Source organism: Lonchura striata, chromosome 4, assembly GCF_050655825.1.
Source record: "Lonchura striata isolate lonStrDom1 chromosome 4, ASM5065582v1, whole genome shotgun sequence".
Taxonomy (NCBI): domain Eukaryota; kingdom Metazoa; phylum Chordata; class Aves; order Passeriformes; family Estrildidae; genus Lonchura; species Lonchura striata.
The window spans coordinates 36319469-36336661 of NC_140706.1; the positions used below are offsets into that span (position 1 = coordinate 36319469).

The 17193-nt window shown below is 38.9% G+C and overlaps 1 protein-coding gene across 6 annotated transcripts in view; it reads right to left on the reverse strand.

Annotated features, from left to right (window-relative positions):
* GALNT7 (polypeptide N-acetylgalactosaminyltransferase 7) overlaps positions 1-17193 on the reverse strand; it is a 70700-nt gene that overhangs the window by 31784 nt on the left and 21723 nt on the right. For 5 of the 6 annotated variants that reach the window (XM_021552588.3, XM_021552666.3, XM_085578835.1 and 2 more), the window contains one exon: positions 7581-8035. In XM_021552588.3, the coding sequence (XP_021408263.2) occupies positions 7581-8035 (455 nt within the window). Of the gene's footprint in view, positions 1-7580; positions 8036-8302; positions 15371-17193 lie in introns of those variants that run through there. The other variant, XM_085578837.1, reaches the window with a different exon arrangement.

Genomic DNA, 17193 nt, shown 5'->3' on the forward strand with positions numbered 1-17193 from the left:
ATTCTTAGTAAAGTTAGAAGTCTATTTTCGGCAAGAATTCCCTCCTTTTTTATTCCAAAACTAACTGAAAAATAAAACAAACACCCTTCAAAACTACATGTACAATTTAAAAAAACAAACAAATTCTCATTCGCTTTTGTTTTATAAAATGAGTTGCAAAAACAGTAGTCCAAAAATACATTTCTGTATGCACTGCTCAAGCAAGGAAGAGTTACCATTTCAGGTTTTTCAACAAAAGGTCATTGCCAGTTGTTCTGTTTGAAGTCAAAGGTGACCTGTGGCAACAGATCCAATTATTCAAGTACAAATTTGTATGGCCCAGGGGCTATGCCCCGTAACAGCAATAATGTCCTTATAAAGGAAAACTCAAACTGCATAATCCACAGAAGGAAAAAACACTTAAAAATATTTATTCTGCCACAATCATACTGACAGATGTGTGTGGGTGATGCAGCTGAAATTCTGGCTCACCCTGATGAGTAGACAGCAGCTATTTTTTGTCACACTGAAAAAAAAATCCAGAAAGAGATTAATTTGTCTCATGCCATAAACATTGATGATGTTTCCTCTCCAGTCAAACTATTCCAGATAAAATTCCTTCAATACTTGTCAAAAGAAGCTGTAAAAAAAAAATCTAGCTTAAATAAAGTCATAAGACTAAAACCTTCTGGGTCAGTAAGAATAATTTGTAAGGAAGTCTTCCATGGGTTGGATAAACAACAGCATATCAAGCCTGAGCAAAGCATGTTGAGTGCTAATCCTTTCTTTCAGCCAGCACAGTTAATTACCCTGGCATGAAATCTGATCAGCACTACAAACATCCCTGGCTTAAGGGCTCTACAGTAGTGCAAGTTTGTTAATAGGAGAAACAGGGAGTTGCACAGTGCATCACTTAAAATATGCTGTAAGAAAATGCTTCTTGGCTTCAAAAGTGCAATAAGCATGTCTCAAACCCAGCAAAATACAGGAATGAAAATGGCAGGTCTGGACTGGAGTGTTCTACTGTGAAAGTGGACTTCAAAAAGGAAAACCTACATTAATTCTCAGTGTTGTTGAGTTAGAAGTATAAAAAGAGGATACTGCAACTAATGAATTCTAGATAATTATTTTTTAGAAATCCTGAATACAGATTCCTTGAAACATCTTGCACTGCTTTGGTCTTGTGTAACCAGGCTCCTTTGATCCATACACTAAGCAGCCTCTTCTCAGAGCTCTACATCAGTGGTCATCAGTGGTTTTGTCCATCAGGCAGCTTTCTCTCCCTTTTTGACTCTTCCATGCACTATTTACATGTCTCCTTATATCTGCCATAAGAAGTTAATGATTTGGGGTGCTAAAAACGGCCCAGGAATGGCATCTTTGAGAATAACCTCCCCAAAACACAGGAGCCATCCATTCCCACATGCAGTAAGTCAAACAGGCATGGCAGAAAACCCACCTGGCTGCACCAAGAACTCCAGAAGGTAGAGTAGGGAAGGTAGAGACATGGACTGGCTACCTAGAAGGAGTACAGAAATATTGCCTGAGCCCATGAAGAGAGCATTAAAGGCAAAGCTCTGTAGAGCTGAAATCCGTAAGATGGAAAGGGCAAGAAGAAGAGCTTTTAGGCTAAAGAAAGACTAAAGAAAACATGAGTTTAACTATAAAAGAGATTAAATTTTGTGTCAAAGGACACATAAAAGATGGAGACACTCAACATCTGATTTCCTTGACTGTTTACTTCCAAGGTTTGCTGTCACATCTCCCAAGTCCCCAAGTCTAGGGACAGCCTGCAGAAGAGAAAGAATATCCACCACAGAGGTGAGTCAGGGACCACTTGCCTGGGTATATCACAGCAAATGGGATATACACTGCACAAGTCCATGAGACTTGATGGATGGCACCAGAAGGCACTGAAGAAGTTTGTGATGTCATTGAGAGATCATGCTGTACCATATTTACAAGGTCCTGGTGCTCAACAGTGATTCCTGAGGACTGACTAAATCAAATTCTTGCTCACCTTCAAGAAGCAGGATCCAGGAAATGATGAGTTTGAATTCATCAGCACTGGCTGAAATTTTTGGAACTGATTAACTTTAGTTAACTTTAGTCTATTTAGGACTGCCTTCTGCTAGGATAAATCACAGCCAGTTTACTAGTGTCTAAATGTGCCAGGGAATATAAATATCCCCTTTAGCATAAGGACAAGGGGAAGCCATCAATAGAACCACACAGAAATACTGGATGTCCAAGAGACTCAGACAGCACCTGTGTATGGAAGAATCATGGCATGTACGGAAGAATCAGAGCACCTGACAGGACAGAAGACACAGGGATGAGACATATCCTTTTGGAAAGGGGAACTGTGAGGAAGAGAAAGGCAGCATGATTAAAAACCAGATGCTGTTAGCAGTAAGACGTACATTCTTTAAATGCCCAGAATGGTGTCCAAACAAGACAAACAGGAATGAGCATTAATTCAAGCTAAGTGCATGTAAATAAAAAGGTAGAGTAAAAAAAAAAAAAAAAAAAAAAAAAAAAACCAAACCAAAAACCCCAAACTCCCAAAATCCAGGTTTGAGAAATAGCTTATTGAAGTATGAAAGCTGCAATTGAAATATTTTTTCAAACACCAGAAGTACGATGCCTGCCAGAAAGTCTGTTGGGCTGATACATGAGCAAAATGAAAAGAGACCACTTCAGAAGCAGGAAATCTAAATTAAGTATTTCCATTGAACTCTTAGCAGTGCCCAATGCCAGATACTTTGAGAATAGAGTAAAATAAAGGACACAGTGATAGTTCTTACTAAATAATCCTATCTTCAGATAATCTGCATGATAGCTTCTTCTGGACTTTTCTGCCATGAATAGCGTTACTGCCTTTTTTTTAAATAAACCCAGTACTTCCTAAACAATGCAAAATGAGTTAAGAAACTCTTGTACTGTACTGCTGACTACAGTCTTAAACAAAGGAACACACAATACCAATTTTTATCAAAGAGCTCTGGGGTTCTAAAGAATTGCAGACCAATAAGTCTGACTTCTGTGCTGAATAGAAGCTAGTAATAAATAAGAAAATTAGTAAACCATAGACACACCTTTTGTGGAAAAAAGGCAGGCCATAGAAAAATATTATAATCTTTTGAAAAAAATAAAAAATTTTGTGGACATGAGTGAGGCTATTAATACAGTAAATGAATTTCCAAAGCATTTTATGAGGTCCTTTGCTTTCTTTACAGGTACAATTCCTCAAACTATGGCAGATTTCTTAGGCTAGTAACTGCTAAAGTCTATTAATTTCAAATTGCAAGCAAGTTTGCTACTTTAGCAGCATAAATGACTGTGCTGGGAGCTTAGCAGTCCACCTCTTCTTCCAGGTCATTGCTGAACAATAGGAAAGTTCTTGGTAGTTGCAATTAAAATGACTATAAACAGCTGCAGAATAATTCAACACTACCAAGGAAATGAGCTAGCAGGAGAGCTCAGTGCAAGTGCAAATGATTGTAAATGGAGTGTTTGACCACTCAGTGCATAGACTCAGACAGATCCCAAACTCTGCATTACCACTGGGGAAATAAAAGTTAAAAAAATCTGGGAGTCAAATGTGGAGAGGTTTTTCAGAATTTTAGCTCAGTTAACGAAAAGCGAAATGAAATAGCAGGAACAATAAGGATGGAACAAGAAACATTTATATAGGACCTTCATGGAGCTATCTCTGATATTCCCATGTCACAGGGCAGCAGAGTCACAGAGGCACATAACAGTATCTGTATCTGGGAGAAGAGATTAAAACAAGCAGCACATTCTGCAGTCACTGATTCAGGATGTCATTAATTTCAAGACTATAAATGCATTCAAAAGACAAGTCTGTGCACAGGAAGAGGTCTCTGAAGCATGACAACCCTGTTGCAATTTTTGGCCCCAGTGTCCCAGTGCACTGGTTGCCAGGAATGATGCTTATCCATTCTTGTATGTTTTCTCACCAGCACATGTTTTTGGCCAGAGCTAAAGTTGTAAAAAGAAACAATCCCCAGTTAGACCCAGTATAGATGAAGTTTAAATTTAATTTTAAAATACTCTGGGCAAGTGGATCATTATACTGGTTAAGCAACTCGATTCTTGTTATTCCTAGCAGTAATTCTCCACAGCTATCTCTTGGATTTGTTTTTTTTTTTTTTTTGAGAAGACACACCTTGTTACCTGGCAGCATTCACCTTCAAACCTAGGTCCCTTTTTTATTTCCTTTGCATGGTGTATTTATCTTGGATCCAAAATAATCCAGAAAATTTATCTCTCTATTTTTACTGTGCAGAGTCCTGAATACAAAAAAAAAAAAAAAAAAAAAAAAAAAAAAAAAAGAAGAAAAAAAAAAAAGAATTCAGGGAGCAATTTCATTAATATCCTTCTTCCCAAAAGCTAACAATTATTTTATGGCAGGTCTGCTAGGAAGTAGGGATAATGTATAAAATCCAGTATAAATGACTGCTCTTAAGGGGTTGCCACCTATCACGATGATAAAAATAGATCCATAAAAGGTAAAAATCACTAAGTTTAAAGAAAAGATTTTATTCCAGATACTGTACAGTTTTTGACAGGGCCTACTAAGCCTGCTCTACTTCTTTTCTGCTAGAAAAAAGGTAGAAAACAGGTATTTCTCTACTAATCCAGTTTATGTTCCCCCTCGCCCTCTTGCAGAGTCCTGAAAGACTGCAGTGAGATAAGCCATCTTCTAAATTTTGTACATTGACTTTGACATACCCCCATACATTCTTGATTTTTTTAAACCAAACTTATGACTTGCTGTATGTCAACACAAGTGCTGGGCATCAACACTGGAATATATTGGTTAAAATCCATGAGTATGTGTTTCTGGCAAAATGGAAATATTCTGATGTACCTGACAAAAAACTTTAACACACCATCCATATTCATTCCTCTCTATGGGATACAGCAAGAATTAAGGCTTTTTACAGCAGCTGAGACTGCCCAGAATCACCAGCAAAGTTCCTACTGAATCAATAAAGGCAGCTGGCAAATCATCTTGGCAACATGTCAGACTACAAAGTCAAATCCAAGCATAGCAGAATTGAATCTCCCTTTATTGGCATTTCTTTCCTCTTCTCCCTCCAGCAGGGACAAGCCCTGAGGCGATATGGCTTTTAAGCTGAGAGAGACAGTTCTCACAGCACTATTTCACTCTGCTAGCACAGCCTAGGAAAGCATTTGGCATACTTAACTGAACAAACCTGACTGCACAGGGTAATGCTTCAAAATTCTGATGCTTGAAGAAAGAGAGGGCTGAAGGGAGCTCCACCTATCTATGAACGAATAATTCAGATTTTACCAGAAAGATCTTTCTCAATTAAGAATGCCAAGATACTACTAACAATAACAAGATTACTATATTGCTCTTTGGCAGGATTGAAGTGAATATTGAGTGGCCTCACCAGCCACAAATGTCTTTTTAAATAGATCAGTGGGAGGAAAATAAATGGTGCATCCAATAGGTACTCTGCTACCTTTTGCTGCATTTCTCTCTGCTATTGGGGTGAGCAGGAAAGTGAGCATGTGGGAACCTGACAGCATAGAGCAATATCAGCCAATCTCACATTGCTTCCCTTCTCTTCTGTTCCCAGGAGACATGCAGAAACTATAAACCTTCAACTTAGTCAATTGCAAGCATCCCAAGTAAGGGATATAATGTTGTCTGAAAGATATCTTTTGTTTACATTGTTTTTTCACGCTGTTTTGTTTGCTTGCTTAGAACATTAAATCATTAAATACTAAAACCTAACTGATTTGAGCTGGTGGCTTTGACTTCACAAAGTTTTATCTGCAGCTGTGCTTGAAGGAAACAGTTTCTAAAATTCATCTTTTCATGGCTGTCCCTCCTCTTCCTCAAAGTATTTAATAATTTTTGGGACTATCTATTTATTAATGTCCTTCAGAACAGAAGACAAATTCTGAGATCATGTCAAAAATACTTCAGGAACCTACAGGTGTGAAACTATTTGAGAGATACCATAGGCTGTCTGATGCCTTTTACCTTGACTAAAAATGAAGGGGAGTATTTGAGTTTTGCTGCTAGAACTCACCTGGGCAGAGGCAGCACAGTCCCACCTGCACATGACACATTGCCACCTCTGATTTGCTGTCCTTACAGAGTGAAGAAATGCTTCAGCAGAAGCAGCAATGTCTAGAGAATAACCTCCTAAAAAGAAAATGCTGACCTACACAGGTTACCTAGAACATTCATTGCCTTTCAGAAAAATCTCTGTAGTAAGGACCAACTTCTGATCACAGCAAAGAAAGAAAAGCAAAGTGAACCCCCAGGATAGCTGGCACTTCCTTGTCACCAACAGCAGACAGGCATAGCCCTCTCCTCTGACTGTCAGAAAGTGGAAACCTTTAGTCAACCACCTGAGGAACACAGCATGAAGGAAAGTGAAATTCTGTGCTCTGTGTGCTTCATTTGCTTTCAGGGAGTGCACACCACATAGCAAATTCAAGCAGCTGCATGTGCATGGGTATGAGTCAGACCCACAGCTGGCCAGTTCTCTCCTACCTTGCAAAATGTAAAAAACATCCACCATAAAAGGCCAGAGCAGAGCCCCAGAAACCAGTCAATGAACCACCAACAGATTATTTACCACAGCTGGAAACATACAGTCCAGAGATTGGTACCCAGTCCAAGGATCAGCACAGCTCCATTGCTGGGGATGAGGAGGAAGTGAAAACTGCAAAGTACTTAACATCATATCTAACTTCATACACTGCCCCCAACCAAAAAACAGACTAAAAAATACCCTGCCATTAAATCAGTTTGCTTAGAAACCCATTCCTAACTGATATTTAACAAGGAAAATTATATCAAATGCAGATTAACCTGAGAGCAAAATTGGCTTCAACATATATCAAAAGTCAGAACAGATTGTGTAAACCTGTTAGTAACTCTTGAGCAGATGTTAGTAAATTTCCAGAATTTTCTCACAACAAATTAGATACCTTATTAGCAAGTAAAAAAATGTTTTTTCTAAGACTGCTTTCCTTTTTAGGGCAAATGCTGTGAGAAACTGTTGGAAAATTATTCCAACCATCACTATGGCATAGCCATACTTCCGTTACTGCAGGTAATTAGGCACTGTTATTTAAAGAGAATAGTATTTCTTTGTTTCTGTTCTCTGTGCTCCATTTTAAAGGCATCAGGGTAAATCAAAAACTAGATAAACTAACTAGCAGAGGGATGTCTAATAAAGGCAATCCTTCCTTCTTGAAAACAAATCTTAAGAAGTTATGGATTAAGAAAAGATATGACAATGAAGACTATGGCTAGACATGGAACATGCAAATACATGCAATTTGACACTAAAACATGGTTTCAGAAATAAATCACTACAGCTTAGGTATTCATGGACGGAATAATTGCAACAGCATTAAGAAGAATATATGGAAACATGGTATAGTACAGCACTCATGCCTTCAGTACAAGAAACATTAAGTGGCCTAGTAAATAATATTTTAAGTGTCAATTCAGATATATGGAAAGCAAATAACTGAATCCCATAAAAACAGAACTAAAAGAAAACAAAAGATTTGCTTACTCTTCTTGACGCAGGTCATTAACGCTCCGGTCTAGCGAGATCATGTCACTTGCCACCATATTAAACCCAAACTCTTTAATGCTGGCTTGAACGGATTCTTTGTAATCTGGTCCTAAAACATATGGCTTCGCCTCCTCTCCAGGGCCACCAACAACTCCATGAGGCTCAGGCTCTTTGGGTTCAAAATTACCAAGGACTCCAGGTCGTAACACAGGATCTGGGTATACAAATGTCTGAGGTTTAAATGTGAGATACTGCCTCTGGAGGATGTTTTGCTGCTTGTTATCAACACCATGCTGATTTAGTTCATTTTTGGCCTTATTTTTCCTTCGAATGGATTCCAAGTCCACTTCCACACCTTCAACATGAGGCCAAGGTACCACAGGTTTGAATTTCTCATTTCCTAGTCCATGATCGCCTTTGTTTGGCAGGGGTCTGTTGGCTTCTTTGTCATCCTATATACACACACAGAGAAACAGCAGACTATATCAATTGATGATCCTTTATTTATTTACATCCAGTTGCTTAATGCACTACAGTTGGTACTAAATATATGTTGAGCAAGTATGGAGAAGACTGTTGAGGGGCTCAATGAACAATTTTACTAAAGCTACTGACTGCTGGAGAACATCACCAGTGTTGTCCACACTTACCTTGGTGAGCTGGTCCTGGAAATGACCAAATGCCCAAAGCATTCCCAAAGACCAAATACCCATGTTCACCTGAATGTAGCTTGAGCTGTAGTTCAAACTGATGTGCAAGGGGCACTGACAGAGCACTTTATGAAGGAGAAGGTGACATGGAGGCAAACATTTCCAAAGTCCACAGCATGGCATCCTTGGTCCCACTGTTGGACAGAGAATATTTCTGAGGCTGCTGTGGCTCAGACCTCTACAGGATCTCAGTGGTTACTAGAAACCTCAGCAGAAACAAGCTGGCTAGAAACCAGACTCAGCTGGGAAAGTGTGCTGCAACCACAAGTAATGAGGCACACTCATCTGTGGCAGCCATGAGCCATGTATCATCCCTGCCCTCCACACACAACCCCGTCCCCCCAGCTCTCTCCCAGCAAGCTCCTCCCTCTGTTGCAACAGCTTATTTACAGCTGGGAGGTGACGCTGATGGCACTGGGGACAGCAGTGCTGGCACTGAAGAGAACTGCCACGGCCACTGGCATCTCCTGCATCCTTGTTTAAAACAATTTTACTGCACTCCTCCCTCTCCCTACACCAAGAGATCTGAAGTTCTCTCTAAGAAGAAAGGTGAGCATTTTGAAAACTGCTCAGCATTTTCAGCGATCAGTGAGGTTGGTGGGGTTAGAACAAGGGTGGGTGATTTTGGAAGACACTACACAGAAAGGCTTTGAAGTATCTGAGTGTGAAGAATACAACAGAACACAACAGCACCACCCGTGATAGCACTCCAAAACACACAGTCACAACTTTTTCCAATACTACTGTCCAAGAGTATGACAGCAAAATGTTGCTGAATGTTCAGACATCCTGCTAAAATTGTTTATTTGTAAGCAGGACAAATGTTAGACCATTCAGAAATCTGCAGAAAATAACACACATTTTAGCAATGTCTCAGAATCAAACAAAATTTTGAGATCAGAAGGATGTCGCCCATTCAAACCTGCTGAAGGCAGGTTCCCAGTGAGGTGGGGTTTCTCAGAGGCTTGTCCACTCACACCCCTTTGACCAGTTTCTCAGGAGAACCTTTTCCAATTACTTGACCCAGTGAAAGTTTTTTCCCTTATACCTCAGTAGAAGTTTCTCATATTGCATCTTGTCCTTTCAGTCTGCATCCTTAGAAGATTTTACTTCTATTTGTTCTGCAACTTCACTTTTTTAGGGTGAAAAGATGCAATTAGATTCCCCATTAGACTTTTTCCCAGCCAAACCCAGCCTCCCTATCAGGTCTTTGCTAGGTCCTCTGCATTTGTGAACATCTCTCCTGTGTTGGGGCAGTGTGGGAGGATAAAGCACACAGATTTCCAAACAGCTAAGCTCTTTCTAGGGCATCCACCCATTATGCACTCAGCCTTTACGGCAACAAGGGTCCAATGCTGACTCATGTCCATGTTAAATTAAACTGCATAATACTTCCTCCTACATCACATTATTTTCCTCACATCATGCCATGTAAAAAACCTTCAGAAATGCAGAAAAATACAGTATATAATATTTCTAGGTTAACATGGTAACAGTGGGAGTCAAACTGGCTCCAATTCAAAATAAGGAGTTTATTCAAGAAACTTTCTGAGTTCTCTGTTTGTTATAGTTTAAACAGGGAGGACATACGGCATGCAGAAGTGTTACATTATTCTGTTGTTCCGTCATCATTTCTTCAGGAACTCAAAAGTCAGTGTTAGAAAAGGGAAGTTTAAGGGCATGTGAAAAGGCATATTTTGCAAGAAAGTCAAAGGCTGTCATGGATCTAAATAAAGCCCTGAGAGGACTTTTGAAGAGAGCATCATCTCACACTTACCCTAGAAATCAAAAGGAAGGCTTTGCCACTAGACTGTCAGAACACTGCTGAGCTCTCAGCTCCATCTAATTCCTGCTCTGAGTGCAGAGGCAGCTATAAAAGCCAACAAAACAGTCAGCATCATCAGGAAGGATGCTTAAAGAGAGCATAATTTTGACTACATAAAATTTGATGCATTCATGTATTCAGTAATATTTAGTTCTGGTCTCCACATCTCAAAAGGAGTTAGAGAAGGTGCAGAGTAAGATAACCAAAATCAAGGAGAAGGTAGAAGGGTATCTTGAGATGAAAGACCAGGAAGGCTACTCATCTTTCATCTCCAAGACCCTGCAGTTGGGAGATGTGATGGCTGAGGGGTATACAACTAAGTTTAAAACATCATGGAAGTCATGGATAAACCCAATGGAAATTCACTGTTTACTGTGATGGATGACAGGTCCATAGGGGGATTGTAAAACGGTTGTGAGAAACCTTCTGAAAATTTGAATTAAACAGCAATAGATGCTGGAAGAGTCCAAAGGGAAGGCAGCATAGAAAATAGCCAAGATTACACACTCCCACGCTCAGTCACCACTCTGGATCATCAGTCTCAATCAGACAGGAATTTCTTATTCCTCTGGTTTGTATGGAATTAAATAACCTGTCATTCCACTACCATTACCTATAAAACAGTTATGAGCTTCCACTTTGGCAATTCTTTGACTGAAGCATAACACTTCTGAAAGAAATTTGTTTTGCTGCCGTCAGAACTATGACTTACCCTTTATTACATTTAGTCTCATTATAACTGTTATGCACAATTTGCATTATAATGCCTGTAGTTCCCTTCTATGCATTAATATATTCCATATTTGCTGGCATGGAAAAATATTTCATAAAACACAGAAATTAAAAATACAGACACACTCACTGACCCCATTCCTCCAATATCTATGCACAGAGGACAAATCAGATAAAAAGCATTTGTTGTGGGTTAACCCACAACATGACGCAGCTGCTCACTCCTTCCTCCCTACCCTGGACACAAATGTAAAACACTGCAATCATATGGGATGCTATGAAGAAAATTAATTTAATTTCAGCATTTTAACGACATTTAAAAAAATAGAAGAGGAACTAGCAGTGTTTAAGTGCATGCTCATTTCTCCACAGATAAATGAGGCAAGGATTTTCCAAATACTGTTTGGAAAAAAAGCAAAGTCAAACCACTACCAAAGAACTACTTCAGCCATCATATAAACCACAATGCCTTAGGAACTTCTAGGGCTTCCTCTCTCTTTTAAGAATTATGATCCACACTCTCTTTTAAATGAAAAAAAAAATCACATATCAAAAATCCAGAAGAATTTTTAAACAGTGTTCCTCACTGATTACAAGTTTGGCTCAGGTAAAAGTAGTCATACAATAACAGTTAAACTGGAAGACATGCGTATGAGAAAAGATAAACCACAACAACCTTCCTAAAGTGCCAAAACAAAATGGTCTGAAAATTATTTTAAAAGCTTTGAAAGAGATAGTAACAGCAAAGTGAAGGGAAGGCTCAAAAGAAATGAGTACAACATGCATCAGAATACAGCACTTCAGGTTGTCCAAAAATGAGGGGAGAGAAGCAAAACCTATGAATTCTCTCACATCTGAAGACAAATAACAAAAAGGACACGTAATACAGAAAAAAGTTTTTTCCACAGACCATTATTTTTTCCCATAGGGTTGGACTTAAGATTTCCTGCCAGCTTTTGATATTCAGTTTGGAGCAGGCTTCATTATTTTTTAAATGTTTTTTTCACTCCTTAGGGAAATATGTATGAGTAACTGCAATGGGTGTTTCTGAAACAGTGAAGTGTTATAAATAAAGTCACTACCTGACTTGTAAATAAAAAAGGGGGTTATTAATTGTCATTGTACTTCACAAATTAGGTGCATTATTGCAGAAGACAGGAATGCAGTTGAAGGTATAGAAAACATAACTGTTTCTCTTTGAAAACATGCCTATAAATTACACAAAGTAAAAGGAAAGACCATGAGAGGTCTTAATAAGGCTGCAAGATCAGTCATCTGGTAGGAGGGCTGGAATTGTAGCTGGCAATAAAACTGCCAATGTGAAAGTTGCATAATCTGCTTTTCTTCAGTAACTAGTTCAAGACTGGCAACTCCCTAAAACTCTCTATTAAATAATGTCTGAAAAAATTTGATTTTAGAAAAGTGGATTTGCTTCAGAATTTTCATTTGAGAACTTCAAAATAAATAAAATAAGCAATGATTTCCTCAACACAGTTATCTAACTCTCGAAGGGTTCCATAAGACTTCACACCTCCCACCCCAGCCATGGTAACCTCCACTCGAGCAATCAGAAATCATATCTACTGCAGGACCAGCTGCAGACTAAAACCACACACAAATGCAAAAACATTCAGCTTCTCAAACTAGGATAAAGATCTATGGCACTTCTCCTGTCACTTAAAAAAAAAAAAAAAAAGCCTTTTCAATAACTACAATCACTACAACTTCTTGCACAAAAAAAAGTCTGTCTTGAACTCTACATGCAGCATTGTTTCTAAATCATATTTTGCTAAACCTCCCATCAAACAATTTTGTCACCAGATGACCCTGCTGACTCAAATTAAGGCTGAATTTGGACTATGAGAGCTCTTTCGTCAGATATGAACAATGACATTCAAGCCATCTGGTTTGAAAGGGCTATTTGCTGTCACAGTGCCTGGGCAAAACAACCTCTATCCTGCTATGACTCCTCTCAGTATATTTCAGAGGCACTCCAAAGGTGATGGAATGCATACTTATATGCTCAGTAGCTCCTACAGTGACTTTTAAAACTTGTGGAAAATTAGAACAGATAATTTATGGAAATGCCAGAAACACAGAGATAAGTACAATTTGACACTAAGTTGGAGACAACTTTTGAAGTTTAAAAATGCATGTTTGTAAAGCTAACAGATTGCTAAATCCCTCCACTGCATGCTTTGTGCAACCCAAGTAAAAAGCCATGCTGTTGATGGTGTTTGTCACCAGCAGTTTCAGGAAAATATAATTTTGTAAGTTATATTTTTATGTTCACAGTCACCCTCAATTTGGACATAAACTGACAATACGAAAGTCCATTATACAGTAAGTGCCACATCTCTATAACAGATTTCTGCCACCTTAAATATCCTAGGGGAAACAGAACAAACTTAAACAAGACCAATTCATATCTACCATCCTGGAATAAATGTTGGTACACAGAACTACCATAACTATACAGTTTTGTACCACAAACACATTGCTGTGATGGCATCTCCAAAGAGCAAGTAATCTAAATCCAAGACAACAACCACATCTGTTATTTTTGGAATCTTCAGCACGAACTTGGTGAGAAGCCACTTATGAATCACAAAGTCCAAACGACTAAAAAGAATTTTGATGATATAAACAAGAAAGCATTACACTATATACATATTTACGTGTATATATATATGTCCTACTCACTAAAAAATACATAACACTGAAGTGCAAATGAGGTGCAAGGGCCACAGGCAGCTTTGGATAAATGAGTGTTCAGCAGTACTTTTATACCAATGTATTTTGTACTCCCACCTAAATCTGATGAATGGCAAATAAAACATTGTGGGTTGGTTTTTATTTCTTCTTTTTTTGAAACTTAATTAAAAAAAAAGCAGGGCACCTTCCTCCTTCACTTGTTTCCTAGATTTCACATCATCTATCAAGCTGATTGACATGTGGTACACTACTCATTGCTCTGCACCATCCTTTATCCAACTTGTTACTTTTCTTTTAGATCCCAACTAGCTTTTTGAGAGGAAACAGTTTTGCCAGGAATAGATACCTGTAACAGAACTGCTAGTCACCAGAATTGAGAGAAATCCCTTTCCCACTCACTCCTTATGTCCTATGTGATAAGGCAGAAGAGATCAATCACTGGAACATATACTTCTGCAGTACAGAAGTTACTGAGTTTTCAGTAGATATCAGCAGACCACAGGTCATCAATATTGACTCAGCCCACTGAAAAAATAGTAAAGTAGCAGTACTTTTGAGACCCCAAATTACCTGTGCTAGCAAGGTGAAACAATTTAGTGGGCAGTAAGATCAACAAGCTTATTCTATTTTATAGTTGACATTTCTGAGATAGGAAAGCATTGCTTGTGGAAAAATAGCATGTTCAAAAATAAGAAGGGCACATAGTAAAGGAGAGGAACTGTTTGTAGAGATGTGAATTTGGTAACAGCTCAATGTTCTGCTATAATGAAGGAGTTTGGCAGAATTTAGCATTCAAGTTCTGAGTGACTTGCACTAATCTACATGAGCCTCTGTATCACAGATTGCTATTAATGGATAAAAACAAACTCTTGTTATCTAGTAATGAGTCTAAAAACAAACAATATTCAGTAATATCTAAGGTCATCTCTGCTGGTGTTTCAACCTGTGAGTTCAAGAAAGACACTGCGGAAGATAAGGCTTAGTTCATCAACTTTATTTCATTTGTAGAATGATTTCTCCAAGAGTTCCCTGGGCAAAAAGACCCACTAGCTCTTCCTGTCCTCTTGGATACCATCTACTTTGCCATGGCAGAGGCATTCATCTAGGACAGTGACTTCAGGCTACTGCTGCATACTGCCATGGTCTGCAGCCAGCATTTCACAAGGTCATTCACAAGTCATTCACAAGGCACAGAAACTGGTATTAAGCTATGGAAGCCCACAGATAAAAAATCCTATGGAAGAAGGAAGAATACTTCTCAGTTGAAATAACCTGATTCCCTGGTTATCTGCCTAACAGAAGCAACATAATCAATCCCCCGAGTTTCACCTGTTTACTTGCAGAATATCTTGTTTAAAGACATACCCAAATTTGGATGTCAGTATAATACCCATCTAAGCATCCCATTTAAATGAAATTGTTCTGTTGTGACATTATCTTTCACTTGCAAGGAGAGCTAATGATACTTCCATCATCCTCTGTGGCCTTGATGTGTTTGTATCATTTAAAACTCATACAAAGTAATGCAATCCTGCCACAATTGCTCTTTCAACTTACGCTGCTTTACCCCCTGTCCTTGCTCCTCACTCCATCTTCCAATGACACTGCTCTCCCAGAACTTACTGCTGAATGTCTCTCCTGGAACCTGGATTTTCTACAAATGCAATTGTCACACTCATAGGCTTCTGGTCCAGACTGAATAAGTTCCTTTTCTTTGGGAAGTTCAGATATCTCCACTGAAAGCAGAGACTACCCAGACACATGGCCAGAGTGCTTGTGTGAGACTCAGTCTCACACAAGCGATGCCATTGGTCACCCAAAACTTGCAAACTTCACTCTCTCACCTTCAGGGAGTACAGAGTACAAAAAAAGACACATAGAACATGGCCTGGACCTTACCTATTTTACATGATGCCTCCTTAGGAGAGGTGCAGTACTCCTTGAATTCCTGTGCAGTTTCACAATTAGACTCTGCCTGACTGAAAGTAAGTAAAAATAAAAACACTGAGTGCCTCAGAACAAATTACTGTAAAAAACAGCAGTCTTAATGTCCTCATTTCCACTAGCACTCAGTGCTTGGGGAATACTGAACCAGCTCTTAAACCTACCAATCTCCTTCCTCATTGCTTGAGATCCAACTCTTACTCAGCTTTTACACATCCTGTCCTGCCATTCCTGGTCCCATCTGTAGCTCAACAGTCACAGTGAGTTAAAGAAGCCCTGACAGATCCTTTTCACTCAAAGCCCCCTCCTATGCCCAAGAACTTTGCAGAGCTAACCACAAGCAATCATAGACTTATAGAATGGTTTGGGTTGAAAGAGGACCTTGAAGACCACTTAGTTCCAACCCTTTCCACTAGGCCAGGTTGCTTGGAACTACATCCAACCTGGCCTTGAATACCTCCAGGGATGGGGTGTCCACAATTTCACTGGACAGTCTATAACAGTGTTTCACCACCTTCACAGGAAAGATTTTTTTCCTAATAACTGATCTAAACCTACTCTCTTTGTACCTCTCAATGTACCTCTCCATGCGGCTACAGAGAATACCATGTATCTGGATAGTAATTAATGAGATCTAAAATAGAAAAGCTCATATAAATACCTGAATAAACTGATATCAAAGAAATCTGTCCTTAATTTTGTAACTTAAGGTTAGTTTTGAAGTAAGCAAAATAGTCTCTTATCATCAAGATTACAATCACTTCCAAGTAAAAGAAATATTCTTAAACTGAATCGTAAATGAAGCTGCTGCATTACCTAAGGGGATGTATTTCAGTCTCATCCATGGTCTAGAAATGAAAACATGTAGGCACTAGTAACCTGTGCAGTAAAAAGAACACAAAACCATATTTCAGCTGCTTGTTGCAGAATAACAGAAAAGTTGTCAGAGGACCCTTGATAAGATAGAAGTATGATCCAAATCCTCTTAAATCCTCTCCTTACAGACAACACACTAAAGATGACAGAAAAACTTTAAACTAAGATTAGCAAGAATTTATTACAAGTTTATTACAACTAGACCAATCAACATTTTCAGTAAAAGAAAGCTGAAGTAATCATAGAAATACAGAACGGCTTGGGTTGGAAGGAACACTAAAGATCTCTGTTCCAGCCCCCCTGTCATAGGCACCTTCTACTAGACTGGGTTGCTCAAAGCCCCATCCAATCTGGCCTTGATCAAGTAGGACAAAGCATAAAGAAGCATAAAAGCAAGTATCTCCCTACACACTGCTTCTTTTTTAGCAAGGTGCTCCTTGCTAATTAAATGGCTTTCTTTGTTACACCTAAGTGCAATTTGTCTGGTCCCCAACAAACCAGAGACCACAAGAGACCTGCCTGCATTGATCCTGGATCTCTTCTTGACACAAATTGAGGAAAGAGAAATATTGTACAGCACACAAGGTAAGTCAGTTTAGGTTAAGCACTTAAGACTGATCCAATAAACCATCAGCTGACGCAGTGACTGTAGAACAGTGTGCCACCAAGAGCTTTTTAAACACCCATAACCTTCCTGCTTTCTCTGTCCAACAGATAAATACATTTCTACATACTGCAGCCTACATTGTCATTAGCAAGTATTTAGCATGGTAAACTTCTGCAGAGTATCACCCACATTAATTCATTC